This window comes from Patella vulgata, chromosome 1 (genome assembly GCF_932274485.2).
Source record: "Patella vulgata chromosome 1, xgPatVulg1.2, whole genome shotgun sequence".
Classification (NCBI taxonomy): Eukaryota; Metazoa; Mollusca; class Gastropoda; family Patellidae; genus Patella; species Patella vulgata.
Genome location: NC_065879.2, coordinates 31,386,773 through 31,406,895, shown reverse-complemented (window position 1 = coordinate 31,406,895; position 20,123 = coordinate 31,386,773). Strand labels below are relative to the sequence as shown.

At 34.6% G+C, this 20,123-nt stretch overlaps 2 protein-coding genes across 3 annotated transcripts; one reads left to right on the top strand and one right to left on the bottom strand.

The window, feature by feature from the left end:
• Positions 1-3,232: 3,232 nt before the first annotated feature.
• On the bottom strand, positions 3,233-7,239 carry LOC126810657 (uncharacterized). The gene is made up of 8 exons (XM_050535839.2): positions 7,227-7,239; positions 6,412-6,488; positions 5,570-5,627; positions 5,002-5,091; positions 4,658-4,746; positions 3,773-3,844; positions 3,439-3,550; positions 3,233-3,249 (listed from the first exon to the last, which is right to left on the bottom strand). The coding sequence occupies exons 1-8, from the start codon at positions 7,237-7,239 to the stop codon at positions 3,233-3,235; spliced, it is 528 nt and encodes a 175-aa protein (XP_050391796.1).
• Positions 7,240-12,040: 4,801 nt separating this feature from the next.
• Positions 12,041-19,842, top strand: LOC126825417 (putative protein-lysine deacylase ABHD14B). 2 transcript variants are annotated; one of them, XM_050555115.2, is made up of 5 exons: positions 12,041-12,151; positions 13,221-13,438; positions 14,212-14,374; positions 15,635-15,870; positions 16,985-19,842. In XM_050555115.2, the coding sequence occupies exons 2-5, from the start codon at positions 13,244-13,246 to the stop codon at positions 17,168-17,170; spliced, it is 780 nt and encodes a 259-aa protein (XP_050411072.1). In that variant the 5' UTR covers positions 12,041-12,151; positions 13,221-13,243; the 3' UTR covers positions 17,171-19,842. The 2 variants fall into 2 exon arrangements, with proteins under 2 accessions (XP_050411072.1, XP_050411064.1); XM_050555107.2 differs by having other exon boundaries at positions 12,052-12,155.
• The last annotated feature ends 281 nt before the right edge of the window (positions 19,843-20,123 follow it).

Sequence of the window (20,123 nt, the reverse complement as noted above, 5' to 3'; positions counted from 1 at the left end):
AGGTCCCGGGGGGCTTGGACCCCCCCCCCCCCCAAATTCTCAGTGAAATAAAAAAATATTTTTATTGATATTATTAAGACAGAAGACCTGTCCGTCTGTTTTAGTCATCACATGGTCTCCAGGAATTGTATAATTTGTCATTATCCGTGTTTAGTTTATTGCACTTTAGTTTAGATATCATTTGTTAAGGCCTCGCCATAGAGCTATATTTCTATATAACTCGCTTCGTACACTCTATCATTTAGCCTCGATCTAAAATTTCCGGGAGTATGACGTCAACTTAACGGTTAATCTCCGCTCACGTCGCCTTTTAAAAATTTAATCAATCAATAAAATAATGTTTAAATCCAAGCCGAATCCAAGCCATCCGGGGGTTTACGTACAGAGTTGATTTTGTGCTTGTTGTTTAAATCCCTATTTATGATTGTATGTTGTACTTGATAAAATATCCATATACGGGTGTCAAAAATAAAGACTGAAAGTATTTTTTATTAAAATACAAATACATCTAAATACATATTTGACCATGCATGAAGTTGTTCGAAATGTCCATTCAATAATTAAATCGAAGTTGAGATGAATAAAATATAATTCAGTTTTCGAGTGATAAATTACAATTATCACTAAAAAAACGACCATTTTTCAATCATAACTTTATTGTCTCTAATCCATCGAAATGGCGTTTCCCGGCTTCTAATTTTAAAAATTTTCCGGGGAAGCCCCCCCCCCCCCGTAACCCCCTTGCATGCTCATGCCTACTGCATTCGATAGAGAGAGGCTGAGAGAAAAAAGAGATGGAGTGTCAAAAAGTCGAGACAGGGAATAAAAAAGACAAGAAGAGATTGAGACAGGGCGGACGTCAAGCAGACAAGCGACAAAGACATCGTGTCGTGTATATGTCATCACTTTCTACTTCAGTCAGCTATATATGATTAAGGATAACTCGTGTTTCCTTTTTTGCGTCACTTCCCATCTACCGTAGAAAATATAGGAGTAGCAGGTGGGTGTCACAAGAACTATATATACTCTTCAAAAAAAAAAAAAAGAAACGCACAGCCCATTTTTCATCATTTTTTATTTGAACGGGATCGTTGTTTCCATAAATCTTACTTGTTTTTAATGTCATGTAAGGATAAAAGAAATTCATTATTGGTTTTAAATGTCACTAATTGGTCGAAATTTGTTTTCGCTTGATTGCACCAAGACACATGAGTTTAACAACTGCGCAAGCTTTTCGCATGAAACCCAAATCTAAGGCCTTTAAAATCCCGGGGTTCCCGGTTTCAAAATCAGTTGCACATGTAAACACTCAACGAGCCAAGTGATGCCACATTTGAACGAAGACCAACGCAGGTTGGTTTAAAGCAGGTGAATACCAGACAGATGTAGCCAGGCTGCTGAATGTTTCCCAGAGTACCATTTCTCGCCTTTGGGATAGGTACCGACAGCGAAGATCAACACTTGACCGCCCAAGCTCAGGCCAAACAAGTGTGGCCCACTTGCCATGGATCGTCACATCCGGTTATTATTTGCGGAAACGGTTCACAACAGCGACCTATACAGCAGCAGCAATTCCAGGACGGCGTAGGGTCCCAGACCATTAAACCGTATTAAACCGTATTACGAGTTAGACGTACCGTTAGAGCTGTTGTTTTTAAATAGACCGACACCGTCAAATCCGACTTCAATGGGTTCAGACACACAGGGTATAGCCACGGCAACACTGGAGAACAGTTTGTTTTAGCGACGAGTCGCGGTTCCTGTTGCAACGAGGCGATTGTAAGGCAAGGGTATACCGACGACGAAATGTAACTATGCGTTTCTTTTTTTGAAGAGTATATGTCAAATTAACGTTATTAACAAGTCAAAATTGATAAAATGTGTTAAAATTATATTTGCAATGTGTTTAACCAGTTCTATTACATACAGTATGTAATAATTGGCTGACACAAACATTGTCCTCGGCGGTTCGATGACCGAATGGTTAGCGCGTGCGCGCTGCATCATAAGGTCTGTCATTGAGTAAACTGGCGTGTTTCGATTCCCCGGTTGTAAGTGACAAGGAGTATAGGGTCGCCTATCCTACCTCGTTGGTTTTCTCCGAGTCCTCCAGTTTCCTCCCACTGCTATAGACCCCTACGCGCAGGCGAATTATTGAAATAAAATTGAACCATGTTAGTCCCGAAATTACCAAGTTTGTGTCGTGTGGATGTTAAACCCCATCTCTCTCTCTCTCTCTCTCTCTCTCTCTCTCTCTCTCTCTCTATTTCGCCCTCTCTCTCCTTAAAATTTCTTAGCCCACTTCTTTAATGTGGAATAGGAAGGGGCATCATCGCTTAAAGTGGAGACCATGTCGGCATGTATCTGTGTTGGGTTAATTTTTTCAGTTCAGGTACTGCCCTATAGCTAGTTTTGTCCATTCCTGGTGATTTCAATGGGTAGGTTCACAAGATGGTCTGTTACAAAGACAATAATAACACTACAGTTGCAGTTCATACAATTTTTGTACTTATTAGTGGCAAAACTTTGTTTCAACCCAACTGATCTATCCTTTTCAGGCTTAGACCTTTTCAGCCTGCCTTTGTATAGTACTATAATATAATTACCCCGTTCTATCATTTTATTATTACATGTACAGTCGAATTAACGATTTTAAATTAATGATATACAGAATGGGTAAGCATATAGATACATTGCTTATCAACATAATTTACAAAATTTTGGACAATATTTTCGCGTGGCCTGAGTTATTGTGTCGCAAATTTGTAGACGGTTTTGAAGTTCTTCACAATTCAAGCTACTGTCGTCTACACATGATGAGGTCGTGGGTGCAATAGAATCTGTTGGTACACTGGAAGCTGTTGGTGCATTGGAAGCTGTGGGTACTATGGAAGCTGTAGTTGCTATTGGTGGTTGTGATGATTGTGAAGAAGCTAGCGACGGGGCCGGTGTAGCTGTAGATGAAACTGAAAATAATATTCCTCATTGCAGTTGTAAATTTATACACACACTTGGTATACTGCATGGAACCAATAAGCTTCGCTAGGAGGTGTTTTTCGAACGCTAACTGGATGACCATCTATGTTTGGACCTCATTGACTTCAGTGCTAAAACTTGACCTATGACATGTTTTTTGAAATATTGAAAGGGGTTAACCATTTCGTTTTCTTGCTAGGCCCAGTCATAGGAATCCATAGGCAGTGATGTCATTTCTGCAGGCGATCACCCTAATTCATATATGTTTACTTCCTGGTAGAAAATTTAAATTCAAACACCCTTCTTCGATGCTAAACCAAAAGGTCAACAAAAATTACCATGCAAATGGGGTGGGGGGGGGAAGAACTGCTATAAATAGAGGAAGTACCATTGTGAGAGATCGGGTCCTGGGATCAGGTGAAGCAATTACTAGTCTCAAAAGTGATGCTGAAATGATCTTACCATTAGGTCTAGGGCAAAGATGGCGATTACAGCCAGATTTTACACAACATTCATTACAAACTTGAATCTCAGGCGCTCGCTTTTTACCAAAATTATCTAAGATTTCACAACGCTGTAAATAATAAATTAGCACTTAAACATGTTATATTTATATAAAAAGTTTATCATTCTGTGTATTCTTCCAATTTCATGTTATATTTATATAAAAAGTTTATCATTCTGTGTATTCTTCCAATTTCATGGTTTGGGTTCGACATACTGCGGTTTAACTGTACTTTTAACACAATTAAAATGCGCTAGGAACGGCAACAAAAATACAAAGCATAAAGCATACCTTTTTTGTTTCGCATCCAACTCTAAATAACAGCTCGTTGTTCTGTGAATAATATTCACCTGTATAACAAAGCTGTAAATAAAACAATAATGTGTCCTTATTAATAAGCAACCAATCCATTCTGTGTGGGGGTTAACAGCGGCGTTTTTCGACTACTCATATTTGCATTTCAATCTCAGCGACGCATTTACGTTTTCGTCAATGTTTACACGAGAGCACCCCAGTTTCCATGCAACCCGTAGGACAGAGGTCACAATTCTATGGAATACAATAACTGTTTATTTCTGAGCGACGTTTCGACTAGGCTTCTTTAGTCTTTATCGAGCAAGGGAATACTTTATCTGTCAACCCTCACACAAGGCTCTTCTCACACAAGGATTTGAAACTGTTACAGCACCCTGTACACGACTTCTAGTAGGACAAGGGCGATACACAAATTTATTTTATTTATGTTCAATCCAGAAGTATCAATTCATATGTACAAAAACTTGTTAGATCGTACATCTTAAATTCGGTTAGTTAGTTTAGCAGCGACATTGCAGTTTACATACACGCACACGATACAACTTTATATGATTGTAAATTGCTTTACAAAATGAGAAATAGTATTGAGTGATCTAGAAAAGGAAAGATATCCTTTCTAATGCCACATACAAGAACTATACAGTCGGAAACGTGACTCAAGTTATGGGTTTCAGAAAGATCTCAACTGCTGTAACCGTAGTCAGATTGCTGGCAACGCACCAATGCTATTGTAATCATTACTAGATAACACATGGTCATAGACCATTACCAAAATCAAACTTTCTTAGTTGAAAGTATTGTTAACAAAGGTAATGGAAATGGTATGGTTATTTCAAGCTAATTGATAGTAGGTGGGCGTACCTCATCTTCTTCACAGAGAACCTTTTTACGACATTCACTTGGATTCTTAATTCCATCACATTCATAACATTCAGATCTGTTATACGATGCTAAATAAAACAAGAACAAATAAAATTCTTTTATAACAAAAACCCACGAGTTAAGATAAATTATGACCAACTTACAATGTTAATGGATACTGTATTATCTAAACAAGTATATAGCGATAGAAGTTGGTAACTTAATCGGACTGTCAACGAGAGAGAGAGGGGGGGGGGGGGAGAGAGAGGGGGGGCACTTGGTCATCACGCATACTCGTAATGTATTTGGTGGGCAGACCGTGGTGGTCGACGATAAATACGTACCTGGCCATTCACAAATATATGTATTACATAGATCATCTGGACAACAACCATCACATAACTGTAATGATGATCTCTTACTTGGCATGTGTGCTAGAATAGCGCAAACCTTTTAAGAACAACAGCACAATCAATTAATATTCGTGTTATTATTATGGCATTATGGGAGTAAATGGTTCAATTATGTATGCGGAGACTATGCTCTTTAAAAAAAAAACTTTAGAAAATTCGTGTAAGGAGTAGATGTTAGTATTAATCAGTGGCGTAGGAAATGTGTCTATATTGGTTTTATTATGTTAAATCTGGTACATTTTGATCATTTCAATCCGTATCGACAGAAATAGCCTATCTATTTCATAGCCAGTTGCATAAAAATGGTTTATTCAACTTGCTTTTTAGAAACAGGAACGTCGGTGGCTTTATCAGGTTAACATTAATTCGCCAAAAAGTAACTTTTCTAGTTTCTATACCCGGTACCGGCACTTAAAATTACTCCATCTTAACACAATTAACAGAGCTAAAATTATGGATATCATTCCAATGAAATATCACCATACCTCTTTCTTCAGACATCCGGAATTGAAGAAAATATTGCCATCGTCACCAACAACTCTTTCTGTGAAACACTCCTATATACAGATATTAGATAAGATTTGTCTCGTCGATTAAAATTAATGTTTACAATGAATAATAGGAAAAGAAAATACATAGAAATATATGATGTATCTATCTTTTCAATCCGATAGTTTGTTAATTTTGGTATAAAAAAAACACTGCTCTGAAGTAGTTTTATGTTATTACCGAATCCGACCAATAATGAATAAGACTAAACATGTTGAGTTAGTTCAACAAAAGAATCCCAATGGAATATTTAGTACATACAAATCAATAAAATGAACCAAAATGTATAGTACAACGGCATACTAACACGTGTACATTTTTGTACTAGTAAATAATGCACCCATTCGGTAAGATTAAATAAAGAGCTGACAGTTCTCGCTATAATAGTTAAAAGAATAGATAATGAAAACAGAATATGCTGAAATTTCAGTCAAATTGCTTCACTCTGAACCGAGATATTAGGGATTCAATTTTAGGCTAGTATCGATCGTAATTACTACCGTTGGTACGATAATAAACAAAGTCTCGATTACACATTTTTACCTACATATCGCAGGCTAACTTTAATACGCTCGAGTAGCATTATCATAGACCGTAAAATTTCATTTTATCTTTGTAACAACTGAACGGAATTGGACCAATTTTGAACTGATGTTCCTTTTAGAGATTCAACTTTCACAATAGATTAATATAGCGCTAAAATGACGCATCAGGTCTTATTATTACTTTGAAATACATAGTTGATTACATCAGTAATTAGGAAAGATTAGATCTTCTTTTTATATACATTACCTCGTCTGGTTGACATTGCATAGTTTGAACACAGAACTGAGGAGAGGCTACACCAGAACATACTCGACACCGGACAGCTACATATTAAATAAAATTACATTTAATAGACAACTGAATAACTAAACACATAAATAAAAACATAAAAATAACATATTTCCAACACGCAATGCTAAATTCAAAATGAATCCAAAGCTGTCATCTACGCGAACCTAGCTGCTTGTTTGGTCACAATTTCCCAGTCTTGATTATGAAACTGATCGGCCGAAGAACTTACTTGTCTTAAAAATGGAGTATTTCAAAGCGGTTAACCTGAAAACATGATACCCACAGTAAAATATACGAGTAGACAGACTAAAAGCGGAAATTGCAAATTTTCTAAGAAGGTCAAAACGTAATTATTTCTATGTCTTTTGCTCAATAGGTTGTCAACTCACAGGTATACGATCATAGGTGTCATTCTCACACTTAAAACTCATTTACACAGGAAATAATAACACAATTACCTCCCAATTACCTCCCTTGTTTTCTATTCTCCACCTTGGAGTAGCTTTTCAAACGTTTGAAAATGAAGAGGAAAATGATATTTTTTCCAATTTCTCAGCTGGCAATAGTGAATTATAGAATTAATAGGATTATTCTTCAACAAGGTAGGACTGTTTATGGATACCATCTATTTTCAGGCTTTATTTTAATTTGCAATTTCCGCTTTAAAGGTTGATTTATAAATTGGGGTAATATTAAATATTACCGTATTCTTTTAAACTGATATGTCTTGCTATTGCAAACCAAACCTGAGATCTCTGGTACAAACTTACCACATGAAATCATTTAAGTAGCTAGTGGTATCAGGTATAAAGAAGGGACAGTCGGATTAAAACACAGATCCTATATCATTTCGATTTTTATACTTCAAATTGTCGTTTTACCTGTCTTTATTACACCAGGGTTATATCTATTTGTTAAGGCCAACTCAGTTTTCGTCAAGGTCGCTGAGATTAAGGTTATGGCACGTGATTGTTGGCGTGATTGTAAATTAAGATAAGTGTTAGGGCTAGGTCCAGGGTAAGGGTTAAGATTGGGATTGACGCTAGTCCTATTTACATTTAAAGTTGATCTTATACAATAAATCGAACCCTACACTAGGATCTGGAAGAGTTGTTATATAACCCGCGTTCTGGTTGATGTGGGAACTAGCCAATTAAACGGTCTGTTGTGGTGGTTTCTTCGTGTGCTGTTCATGGAACTGTTGGTATCCCATATGAAACATCAATGTCGATTGGTTAATCATATGCCTGACGCCATAGGGTCAAAAACCGCTCGTATGACCCCTGACACGACCTCCAACTGCAACCGGTCAGATCTTAATGTAGTGGAGGCCATCAAAAGTATAAAAAAAAACGGGAAGAAATAAAAGATCTGTATTTTAATCAGATTGAAAGAAGAGAGAAAACCCATCATCACTCGTGATGTAATAACAATCTTTCAAAGATCACTTATAAATTCAACAGTGGGGTGCAAATTGTTGAATTGTGTAATTTTAATATGAGTTACATTTAGATGCTCTAGAATTCTTACCTTGCGATGTCACAAAACAACCTATTAAAACCAAAGCTGGAATACATTAAAGAGTGCATTTTATTGACCCTTCAAAAATGGTGATACCAATAAACATAATCAAACACTCATCTTTGATACAAATCTGTATAACAGCTATTGTTGATGAGACGCTGAAGGTAACAGATTGTTATTTATTTATTTATTTATTTTTTTAATTTTAATCTAATTTTAAAGAAATTGTCGAAAGGCGAAAGTTAAACAGTTAAACAGTTTTAGGATATTCAGGATATTAGGACAATTAATTAAATCGACCAAACTTACTATGGCCATTTGAATTTTAATTTCTTTGATTTCGCATCGCCAGTTCTCTGTGAGTAATAACAACTGAATAAAATATGCTAACCTTTTCGTACATGCCAGCCTATTGTTCATATTGTGTTTATTCTCAGGCGTTCCTAATTGCATAATAAATCATTACATGGAAATTACATACTGACAAACTAAACAATTTTCCAAAATTGACGTAACGTAAAATAATTATATTTTTAATGTTTTAGGGGCCTTAATTTAGCGTTTAGTTCCCTGACGAAACAATATGTGATTACCTTGTAATAAAGCTACCATTTTCCTAATATATATACAGAGCCCTAGATATATTCCTTAAATTGTTGACCAAGTGCTTGAACTTCATAAAATTACAATAAAAGGTTATCATCTGACCATACCAGATGAAAGATAAGATAACAATCCCACACCTGTACAGATATACGGCATATTATAGTCAATAAAACCGACATTTTCTATCATATAGAACAATTTTTTTTTTTTTTTTCAATTCTTATTTATGAAAATATTTAGTCTAGTAAGTGTAGTAAAATCTGAAGCTATATTAAACACGATTAGATAAACTGAAAACAGTCAATAAACATAATCCAGTGGTTTGGTGACGCCCCGAACGAACTCGTTGATTATATGCCCCCAAGACTTAAGTATGTGCCTATATAGTACTAAAATATGTGGGAAAGGGAAACATTTTAAATAAAATGTGTAAAAACAGAGATAATAAACTTGGGGCTTGTACAACAGTGATAATTTTAAACTTCAAAAAAACTTAATTTTAATTTCAATCTTTGAGTTGCTGCTCCTCTAAAGCAGTGACACCAATAAAATAATAATACATGTACTTTTTGTCTAGTTGTGAATTCAAAGTAGTCGCGTATACATGTTTGTTTAGTAATACTGGATCTCTGGCACCCCAATATTTCTTTTAATTTCATCATACTAAATCATAGCGTCTAAAAGCGTTTCAAAATGCCGTGAATTTGAGTATTTCCCACCCCAACTATTTTAGCGATTACGCGACCACTAAATAAAATCTCGGTGCTTTTTGTGCTGACATAAATTAATTACGCTTGGGTGCATTGGAAGCGAACATCAATACTTGCATCGATAAATTTGACCGTCGCTAAATCTTGCGCCGAACGAAAATTCTTTACTCAAATCTCGAACATAACTTCTGTAAACTTCTCATTTTGTACCAACCTTCGATACTATTGTCTACCATTGTGATGCATTCGATAATACATGTATTTATCCATTTTTGTGAAGAAAATCGATGAATTAATTTTATTTTATCAATAAAGCACATGAACAAAAAAACATCGATTTTATCACCGATTTACAGGGGGTGAAACCCTGTATGTAATATTGTAGGGGGCGCTAAAACGTCTGTTTAACAACAAAGTGACAATGGAAAAAAGATACTAGATGATCGTGACAAAACTCGGTAGTTTCATTTTATTCAATCAGTATCAAATAATGTGTCGTTACGCGTGAAAACAATGATCAGGTTAGTCGCTTAATAAAACAAAAGATTAATAAACAGATAATCCCGGGTTGATTGTTATTTATACATTTCTTTTTACCTGATCAGTGGGAGTCCAGTTAATTAACTACTACTCACAGGATTAGCGGGAGTGTTACAAAGAAAGAACGATAAGATGGTATCATTCAACAATGGCCGTTGAATGGGCGATGTTTTGTTGAATTTATTAGTAAAATAGTGACCGCTGGCCGCGTTAGAGGAGTGACCGTTGGAACAGTAGAATTTTTACGGGGGGAATTAATCGTGATGCCCGTTGCACGCGTTGAACAGGTGCGTGTTTAGTAGGGGTTAAATTACTTAAAAATCGCTCGGGGTAATTTTTTGGTGCTCGTTGAAGCAAGTGTTCGCTGATTAGGAGTGCACGTCCGAGCAAGTTCTACTGTACATGCACGACAATGTGCACGTACGGGACCTCATGTTTTCATCCCATCCAAACGACTAGAGAACTGTCCTTCTCAGGACCTCCGTCTTTCATCACTGACAAGGGGTAATCTCGATTCTTACACACTGATCGATTTGAAATAATTATTTTCTATTTAACCTACATTACATATATAAATCAAAAGATAACCAATAATGTGTTTTATATTTCAATATAAACTTATCCTATTTTGGAAGGGTGTAGTGATATGCCTAGTGCTATGAGTCGCTGGCTATAGCCCATAATCCAAAAACTCCCCACATCCAACGTGTGACGCATACTCCCTTCAGCTACATATTTTAATAGCCTTGTGATCGTCTAGTATTGTCTCTGGTTATACTTTTTTCTTATTCCTCTTCTTAGGACCCACGTTGTGTATATTCTTCTTACTATCTAAGTAGTTAAGACGTTTGTCTTACCAGGAAAACAATGCAACAGATCCCTTTCCACATTTCTATGTCAAGCACTGGATACATAAGTTACAAGCATATATAGATTACAACATAATACTTAAAATTAAGTTGTATTTCCCTCCACCCCAACTCCTGTAAAAAAAAGTCTAACCAGCGTAGCTAGATTCAGGAAACCGCTACATCGTATGGTCGTCTAAAGAACAAAGGCGATGTCTAACACTAAGAAATCTTCATGATGTCTACCCTCTCTAAAATCTATAGGACCTAAATTAGTCTTATAACATTGACAGTGTCCTTGAGACAGCTCTGTCAATTATTTAATTGGACAAATATTACGTAATTAATTATGAAGATTGGTTATTAAGCCTAACGACGTCAAGAACCACCCTTATATGGACAGTAGGAACTTTCCACCAGAAGTGTCAGACGTGTTATTTTGTAATGTTTATGAAATTATAACTGTTTTTTTTATAAACTATCATTCAATTTGAGTTCATGAGATATGAATTCTCTATAATACATGTATATGAACCCAATAATTAGTTAAAGATATAATATAATGCTATTATTAATTTAAAGATATAATATAATGCTATTATTAATTTAAAGACCAAAATTCTATCAATCTTACTACAAGGGTTCCCTTAATTACGTCTTAATCCGGCATTGAACTTCTCTAGTGTAGGCTAATTAATATTTGAAATACTGTCGATCGACCACAGGGTTCACAATCCTGTTGAATAGTCAAAACTCACTCATCGTTTTGTTGTGATTCTTGTTATTTTTTATTTTTTCCGATCTATTTTTTGTTCGCTAAACTTGCCAAGATTCAGATTCACGCATCTCGATTTTACATAAAGTTATTTCCCATATCGGCGAGACCTTTTGGTTATTGACGCTCTACATAGGTCCATATGGTTCAACCTTTCTCGGATGGTTTAACTATTATAGTCATAAAGAGGTTTGTCAAATCTATATCTGTACATTAATACGCAGGGTTATTACTCTGGCCACAAAAACTTGTAACTTCTCCATATAAATTTGAAAACATCGAAAATTTCGAGGTTTTAAATTCAATTTAATTTGCAAAAAGATTAATAATTAATAAGAAGAAAATTCGGATGGCTGGGATTAACTTTTCTAAGTCTTTGTTGTCAAACCATGAACTAGAATGTCTCGGTTTTTCGAGAATTCTAGGTTTTATTAGGTATGACAGTTTAAATAAAGCAAGGCTCTTTAACATATTTTCACCACCCTCAATCCCCAACACTATCCCCATTATCTAGTTATTCTATTTTAAATGCGTAAAACGAAGGACTGTCGTGGTCTAGGGGAGATAACTTCATTTTTCTCCGGAAGTTTGCGATAGTAAACAAACTTGACATTCTGAAGTGTTATTCTTTATTTTATCTTGTTATTTATTGAATACGTGGCATTGATCAGTAATCCAATGATTATATCAAAGTAGGTTAGGTTAACTTTGATAACATGTAGATTAACCATAGACACTTGAAAGAAAGTATATATATATACATATAAAACCAACATTGTTTTCTTTAAAAGTTACTATATACCGGGTACTAGCCTTTGAGACTAATGTAAACAATAATTAATTTTCATCCTGTTCAATTGTCTGTGGATTGAATAAGAACGAATGTCAAAGGTTGCCATGTTTGAAATTTGTTAAAGATATGCATGTAGATCATATTTATATACATATAACTTATAAGTATTGATTTGAAGTAAAATTAAGCTGTATTATTAATATTATAGCCATGCTGATCATATTAATTAATATTAATATTATTAAAGTTTATTCACAACTACATGTATAAGCATGAGTAGGCCTATGTGAGTTACAACAAACATTCAGGCTCATCCCTATTTAAGGAGCTAAATCGCTAATATTTGGGACCTAGAAATTGACACAAATGGGTCGCAACACATAATGTAATATGAATGTAAACTGATTTACATTCAATCCTTTCTGTTTATACCATAATTTCTAATCAGTTATGTTCGGCGAAATACTCCAGAAGTCTCAATTGAATGGCAATCTCTAGCGCCTGGTTATTCTAGTACATGCTCTCCAGTTAAGAATATGGCATCACTGTTTGACATAACTTGTGAAATATGTCTAGCATAATGGTTTTGTGTACCAATGGTAAAATGTTTATTTTGTCCTAAATATTGAATATCAGAAGCCCATCTTTTCCCAGTCACAACATCAATGTTGATTTGAATTGACAAATAATTTGTGTTTTCGATGTCGAAGACTTTGGATGATATTGAGTTAGAGACTTAGCTACTTTAATGTCAAAATATAGGCTATGACCATATTTCATATTCAGCATGCAATTTTGGAGAAATCTTTGGCCTAGGGCCTAGGCAAAACAATACTGTTGCATATATTGTGATATAAAACCTATTGGCCACAAACTGTAATTTGAACCCAGAAATCCCTGGCTGCAGTATGTGCTATATCTTAATAGTTTGTATCTTTATATTTATGTAACTTTATTTTTTAATTCAGGTCATGTTCTTAAGTAAAAAGATATGAGTCCGTCTGGCCTACAAATAAATAAACCAGTAGCTGTAGCTATATTTGGTGTAATAGTGACAGTGTCTGTTGTCTATTATTATTCTGATACATTTGGATTGACTAAAACTAAAAACTTGGCTGAACCTTCTACTAAAACATCTAGAAAAAATATGGAGGAAAAAAATATTGTTGTGAATGTCAATGGAGAGGTAAGCTGTCAGGTTTATTAAGGATCTCTATATTAATGAGTAACCGGTTGTGTACGTACAAATCTAGAATGTGATAGTAGGCTACCCTTAACAAATCAGCCAATTTTAATTGATCAAAAATTGTATTTATATTTGCTTCAGCATAACTAACATTTCTCTAAAATATACTTTGTCTCCCGAAAAAGTTACCCCTTAGAAAAATGAGCCATAATACAGCGAAATCTTGCCTGAAGTAGACGTCAATATGACAAAACAAGTAGGTAGGCGATTTGCAAGAAGTGTGATGGGTGATCAGTATACAATATAATATTTGATCAGTGAAAATCAAAGGATAATATCAAAATGATTAAAACTCTGTGAAACAGTTCCAGATGTTTCAGAAAGAGTACACAAACCTGCACTGCCTTGAATTAGTCACTAGCAACTATTGTGAGAGTATTTTCAATTGACAGTCTACTGGATACTTAAAAAGTACTAGATTGGAACTGCATTTTAGACAATAAATATACTGCTTTGATGCAGATAATATTCCTGGTATTTTAATTCAGATAATAGAATAATACTATAGATAAAATATGTTGTATTGTAGATTAGATAAATTAAAATAAAATGCACTGCCACATGTACAGTAATATCAGGAACCACACATCAGATTATAAAGAGAGAGTGTTTTCATATTTTCTTCTGTTTGAATATATTGTGGAATTGATGTGTTTGGTGAGAACTGTTGGCATGGTGCCTGAATATTTATTATTTACATCTATTCATTTCAGGACCTAAAAATTTTCACTCGTCAAGTAAAGCCGGATAAAGAACCCATATTTGATATATTATTATTACATGGCCAAGCTTTTTCGTCTCAAAATTGGATGGATATTGGAACACTTGATATGTTAAAAAAGACTGGCTACCGAGCAGTAGCAGTTGATTTACCAGGTAGGCTACAAGTAATCTTATATTTCAGGGTGACAAAGTCTTTCTAGGGTGTACATTGATACAAGTAATTTGAGCTCAAAAGATTGACCAAAATTATCTCATGCTTAAAGGTGCACTCTAGCCATTACAGATTTTTTATGTTTTATCCATTATCTAGTGTTTACATAGTTTATACTATGCAAAATTCGAAGTGCAAATTGTGTCACATAACTTTTCATTATATGATTTTTAACAGTATTCACTTGTGGTAGCTCTGAAATCTAATGTTAAGAACGTAATATGCTAGTTTGGGTTAAATTCCATATTTGCACTTGTGGCTTAACCAGAGGTGGGAACTCGAGTTCTGCAACCAGACTGGAGTCCGACTTAAGTCGCATCAAAGACCTGACTTGACATATTTATCACGACACTCGAAATGAATCGGGCTTGTCTTATTCGCAATGAATTGCTGACTCATTTGATGATTTGGGCTTTGTGAGAACTTAGGATTGGATTCGACTCAGTATTAAAGTCAGCAACTTGGGACTCGACTCCAGGTGTGGCAACTTGGGAACTCGACTCGACACCAGGTGTGGCAACTTGAACTTGAGGTGCCCCAAATTATTCCCACCTCTGGTAATCTCTCCTATTTATTTTTTTGTTTTGTTTTTTTTTAATTTTAACTCATTTAATGTAGCAATTTTAATCCTCAGGCATATTTTCCCATTTACTGTTAAAGACCCCTGCATGCTCAAATTATTGAAATTGAACCATAAGTTTGTCCTGGGTGTTAGCTGGACATTAAAGCACATTTTTATCAACTGTCCAATCCCTGTCCTCCTTATCTCAGATATGATAACAATTGAAGAGTCCAGGGGAAGAATGATCTAAGTCACATTTTTGTCTTTGTGCACAAAAGGCAAAACAGACATTTGACGAGAATGCTTGACGCGAACAGAACAACAAGTGGGTTTAGTTACAACTTCAAAATGATGTTTAATACGAATCATAATTACCAGTACAACAACTGACTTCCACTTTTCCGCCAAATTAAGGTCAAATAAATATGATGGACTTGTATTTGACTGGGAGGCCATTTCAGAAGGGCCTTGGCTCGATGTGATTCCGATCGTTTTTACCTGAAATTGATTGTTCCACTGAAAGCTTATACAATTTGCTACCAGATGACCCCATTAACTGGGGTTCGTTGAAAAAGTGACTTAGATCGTTCTTCCCTGGGGCTCTTCAATTGTATTCTTTTGATTTTTTAAACTATTGTAGGCTATGGAAAAAGTTCTAAAACTGAGATCAAGGAAAAAGGAGAGTTTATAAAGGATTTGATAAAAACACTAGAAATGAATGCCCCTGTGATTATTAGTCCATCAATGAGCGGTTCATTTGCTTTACCCTATATTTTTAATGGAGAGGCAAGCAGTGTACTGAAGAGAGCTCGAGCCTATATACCTGTTGCTCCAGTCGGTACTTCAGAATTTAAAGAGAAATATCCACAAAGTCAGGTAGACTTTCCATTGTTTTTCTTTTGTAATTTATCTAGATTATTTTGATATATTTACAGTAGGACCGATCTCACTAGGAAATCATTGATATTGATGAAATAAAGCTCCATAAAGCCCATAAATTTCTGTAATACATATACTGATGTTCTCTACATGAACATTGTATCATAAGGTCTGTCATTGAGTCAGCTGACGTTATTTCGATTCCCCAGTTGTACGTGACAAGGAATTGGGTCGTCTGTCCAAACACGTGGGTTTTTTCTGAGTCCGCTGTTTTCCTCCCACTGCTAAAGACCCTACGCACAAGCAAATTATTGAAATAAAATTGAACCATATGTTAGTCCCGAAATGACCTGGTTTGTGTCGAGTGGACGTTAAACCCCATTTCTCTCTCTCCCTACATGAATACTGTGCTTCTCTTTCTTGACACTTTCCAAACCCTATTAGAACCATTTATGACATAACTTATCGGAGTTGCGGTGGCTCAGTGAGTAAGATGCTGGTCTGTGTTTGATCCTGGTGTTGGCCCAGAAAGTTCATCAGGGTTTTCTGACATGGTTCCCCCTTGTCAGTGTGACAGGGCAGAGGGTCTGGCAAGGGACAACGTCTGTCTGTCTGTCTGTCACACCTTTTGGGACACAACAACTCTCCATGTAATTCAACTAGAATGTTCAAACTTGGTGTAGGTGTTTATTAGGTGAATGCCTTGTTGAAGTTCGAAGATGTGCATTTATTGCTTAGGGTAAACAGAGATAAGCAATTTGATTGGTTGATGCTTTGGGACACGATAAATTTGGTTCTAATCAAAGATTAACATTATCCACTAAAGCTGTAGGGCTAATCAATTTCATTGGTCAATGCTTTGGGACACGATAACTTTGATTCTAACTGATGGAGAGATGAAACTTAGTGTATAGTTTCACTACCAGGTACTTCGAAGCCATTAATGAGTTCGATTGTGAACATTTTCTGCTTAGACTAAGTATAGATGATCAGTTTGATTGATCGATACTTTTCGAAAAGATAAATGTGCAATTAATTTGTATGTGTCATCTATTTCTTTTGGAATTGTGACAATGGACATCAGCCTCACTGTTGGCTTTTTCTTTTATAGATTCCCACATTAATTGTAAGAGGTGAGAATGATCTGTCATTGGGGACTCTGAGTGAAAATAATTTAAAAACAATACCAAGAAGTGAAGTACATGTCATACAAGATGCAGGACATGCTTGTTATATAAACAAACCTGATGAATTTCATAATCTTATTTCCATTTTCTTAAAATCTGTACAAAGCTAAAATTGAAGATATGAATTTGACCCAAAGCTTGTTTTATTAGTTCCAAAAGCACATGCAAGAAACTACACCTATCTTTGTTTCATGTAGACAGACACACTCTGAGTGTGATTACATTATTATAGCTCATAGGTTTTTACTTTTTTCAATGTATGCAATATTAATAGTCCCATTTATAAATGTTTCTCAAAAGACCTCATATCAGCCATTCTTATACCAAGACATAGACTCCCTACCACTCATCTATCCGTTCATCTCTACTGGGCATGTCTGTATTAGCTATTATACCACACCATGTCCATTTCTTATTGTCTGTATATCACAACCTTTACATTACAAATATGAATGAAGTTCTTAATTGAGTGTCTGTTCGGGTCTTTTTCGGTTAACATTAGCAAGTTTCAGCAGGCGATGAAAAGTTGCTGACAAGCAGGCACTGGATAAATTCATTCAAATTAAAACATTTTCCCTGAATATATATTCAACTTTATTACTAATATATGCAGAAGAATTTAATTATTAATTGAGGATTCATGGATTATGGCAGCATTTTTGTAATTGTTACCACTTAGATTCATTTCTCAAACAATCCTTAGTAAGTAAACAGTTGAAGAATAATTTGTCACTACTAACTATGGATTTTACAGTGTTTGTGACAGTAGTGTTATTAGTAAACAGAAAGAGAGGTATCAGTGTCATTATATGAGAATGATTTTCAAGAGGTCATATATCAGACAAAAGACTTTTAGATTTAAAACTAAGAAAATATTTATGCATGCATGTGCCATTTTGTGAACTATTTTTTTAACATTCTGGTGGTATTTCATTAGTGGGGGATTATTTTTGAACATTGTTTGAGGGTTTTTTTAAGGTTTATTTGTATGACCATTGTGGTCACCTTAATTTTTGTTTTTTTATCTGTTATTTTCCATAATTAACATATATAATATGTAATCCATTATGTGTCTTGAAATGTTGTTTTAATTTATTATATTGATCTTTAATGGATAAAAATTGTCTTCAGTGGATACCGAAACTGTAACAACATGTTAAATACATACATAAACCAGGTGTACTAGATGAGTTTTTTTAATAATTTCTTTTATGAAAGCCAACGTCCAGGGGCGGATCCAGGAATTTTTGCAGGAGGGAGTTTGCTAGGTTCCTGTTAAGGAAATTTGACAGTTGACAATGCATGACGCCATCATCGTCTCCAATTTACGTAGGCATACATACACTTTGAACTTTTTAAAGAGAGAAATCTATTTTTATAACGAATTAATCAGATCACATTCTGGTTCAATTTCATTGATGCAAAGCATTAATTGTGATATGACACATGTCTATATCATTATTTCGCACTTTGAATGCTCATCCCATCCCAACATCTGATGATAAAGGATAAAGCATATGATCTTGTTTTACAATTTTTTTTATGTAGCTTAGCTGACGTCCACATTCTTTAAACATAATCTAGTTAAACGTAAAAAATATATTTCATCATTGATGAAGACTAGAAAAGCCTAGTTGTAACGTTGTCGCTGTTATAAAAGTTAAGAATTTGTTATTCCATAGGGTTATTTTTATTTATTTATGCTTGTCAATTACTAAATGCCATTTAAACAACATAATTCCATTTAGTTCCCCAAAAATTTCAAATCTGTTAGTTAATTTATTGCATCAACAATAGAAAAGGATAAGACAACTTGTGAACATCTTCTCTCGTTATAATTCCTTTGTTCATAAATCAGTGTTTAAAAACGGATAGTTCCTGATTATCAAGTATTGTGCACAATTGCTGCTTTCATAACTTGAATCTAAATTATCTTTTCCTATGTGTGACACATAATTTCTGTCCACTTTCATCAACATCTCATTGTGTAGCCCACACTTTCATGACAATATGCTTAAAAAAATAAAGTATTATGAATTTTATTTAACCATTATTTGAACATTTTTATTAGGTTACTCGCCATATATACAGAGTATAGCCCCTCTGAATATTAGTGATGCATTCATTGGGGGGGGGGGGAACAAGAGAAAGCAGAACGTTTAACAATTAACAATGATGGCGAATTAATTGTCGATCAATAATGATGGCGAATTAATTGTCGATCAATAGTCAACGATACTGATTGATATACAACCTTCCTAAGTTTGTCCCCAATGTTATTTTTCCCAAGTTAACTGTGTGAACTGTGTATTGATTGAAAAAAAAAAAGACTTTATTAGAAATCAGTACTTGTGTTTTCATCTAAATAAAATTTGAGGGAAATCAATAACCCTCTAGTCATCATACCACCTAGTTGCATTTAGGTATATCATTGTAATATGGATTAAGCTTTTATTAATTACTTTATATTTCATGGAAATGTCATTAAGGATATTTTTGTTTTCTGATATTATATTGTTTGTTTATTTGCTACTCTGTATATACTGGTAGCTTTTCTATTTTACCAAAAATGTATGTTTATATTCTGAATGTTTATGAACAAAATGTCAAAGAAAAGGGTGAGTTTGTAATTGGAATGTAATTCCCTAGTATTATATTCATTGTTTTAAGTGATTAATGTTTCTAGGTTGTATATACTTGTAACTTTTCTATTAAGATTATTTTACGATAAATATGTAGTATATTTCTGAATATCTAAGAATAAAACTTTAAGCGAAGGAAAGTTTGAGTTCTCATTTATCATTATTTGATTCTCCCAATGATAAATTATAAATCCATGCTGTTCTTACTCATCTTCAATTTCAAATGCTGACAGATCTTTTAAATACATACAGTGTGCAACAATAAACGACTAGAAAAATACCAATGTCATCATGTATCATAGTATATTTTTATATCAGAATACCAAGTTTCGCTATATGTAATTATTTCACCCACCATTGAGTATCAATATCAAAAAGCACTGACAGACAATGCGACATAGTCTCTTTAAAGATGAGGAGG

Coding starts and splice junctions, on each gene's coding strand:
- LOC126810657 (XM_050535839.2), bottom strand. Junction 5,628..6,411: donor TGCAATGTCAACCAGACGAG/GTAATGTATATA, acceptor ATCTGTATATAG/GAGTGTTTCACAGAAAGAGT. Junction 5,092..5,569: donor TATTTTCTTCAATTCCGGAT/GTCTGAAGAAAG, acceptor GCGCTATTCTAG/CACACATGCCAAGTAAGAGA.
- LOC126825417 (XM_050555115.2), top strand. CDS start 13,244: ATGAGTCCGTCTGGCCTACAAATAAATAAACCAGTAGCTGTAGCTATA. Junction 14,375..15,634: donor AGTAGCAGTTGATTTACCAG/GTAGGCTACAAG, acceptor AAACTATTGTAG/GCTATGGAAAAAGTTCTAAA. Junction 15,871..16,984: donor AGAAATATCCACAAAGTCAG/GTAGACTTTCCA, acceptor TTTCTTTTATAG/ATTCCCACATTAATTGTAAG.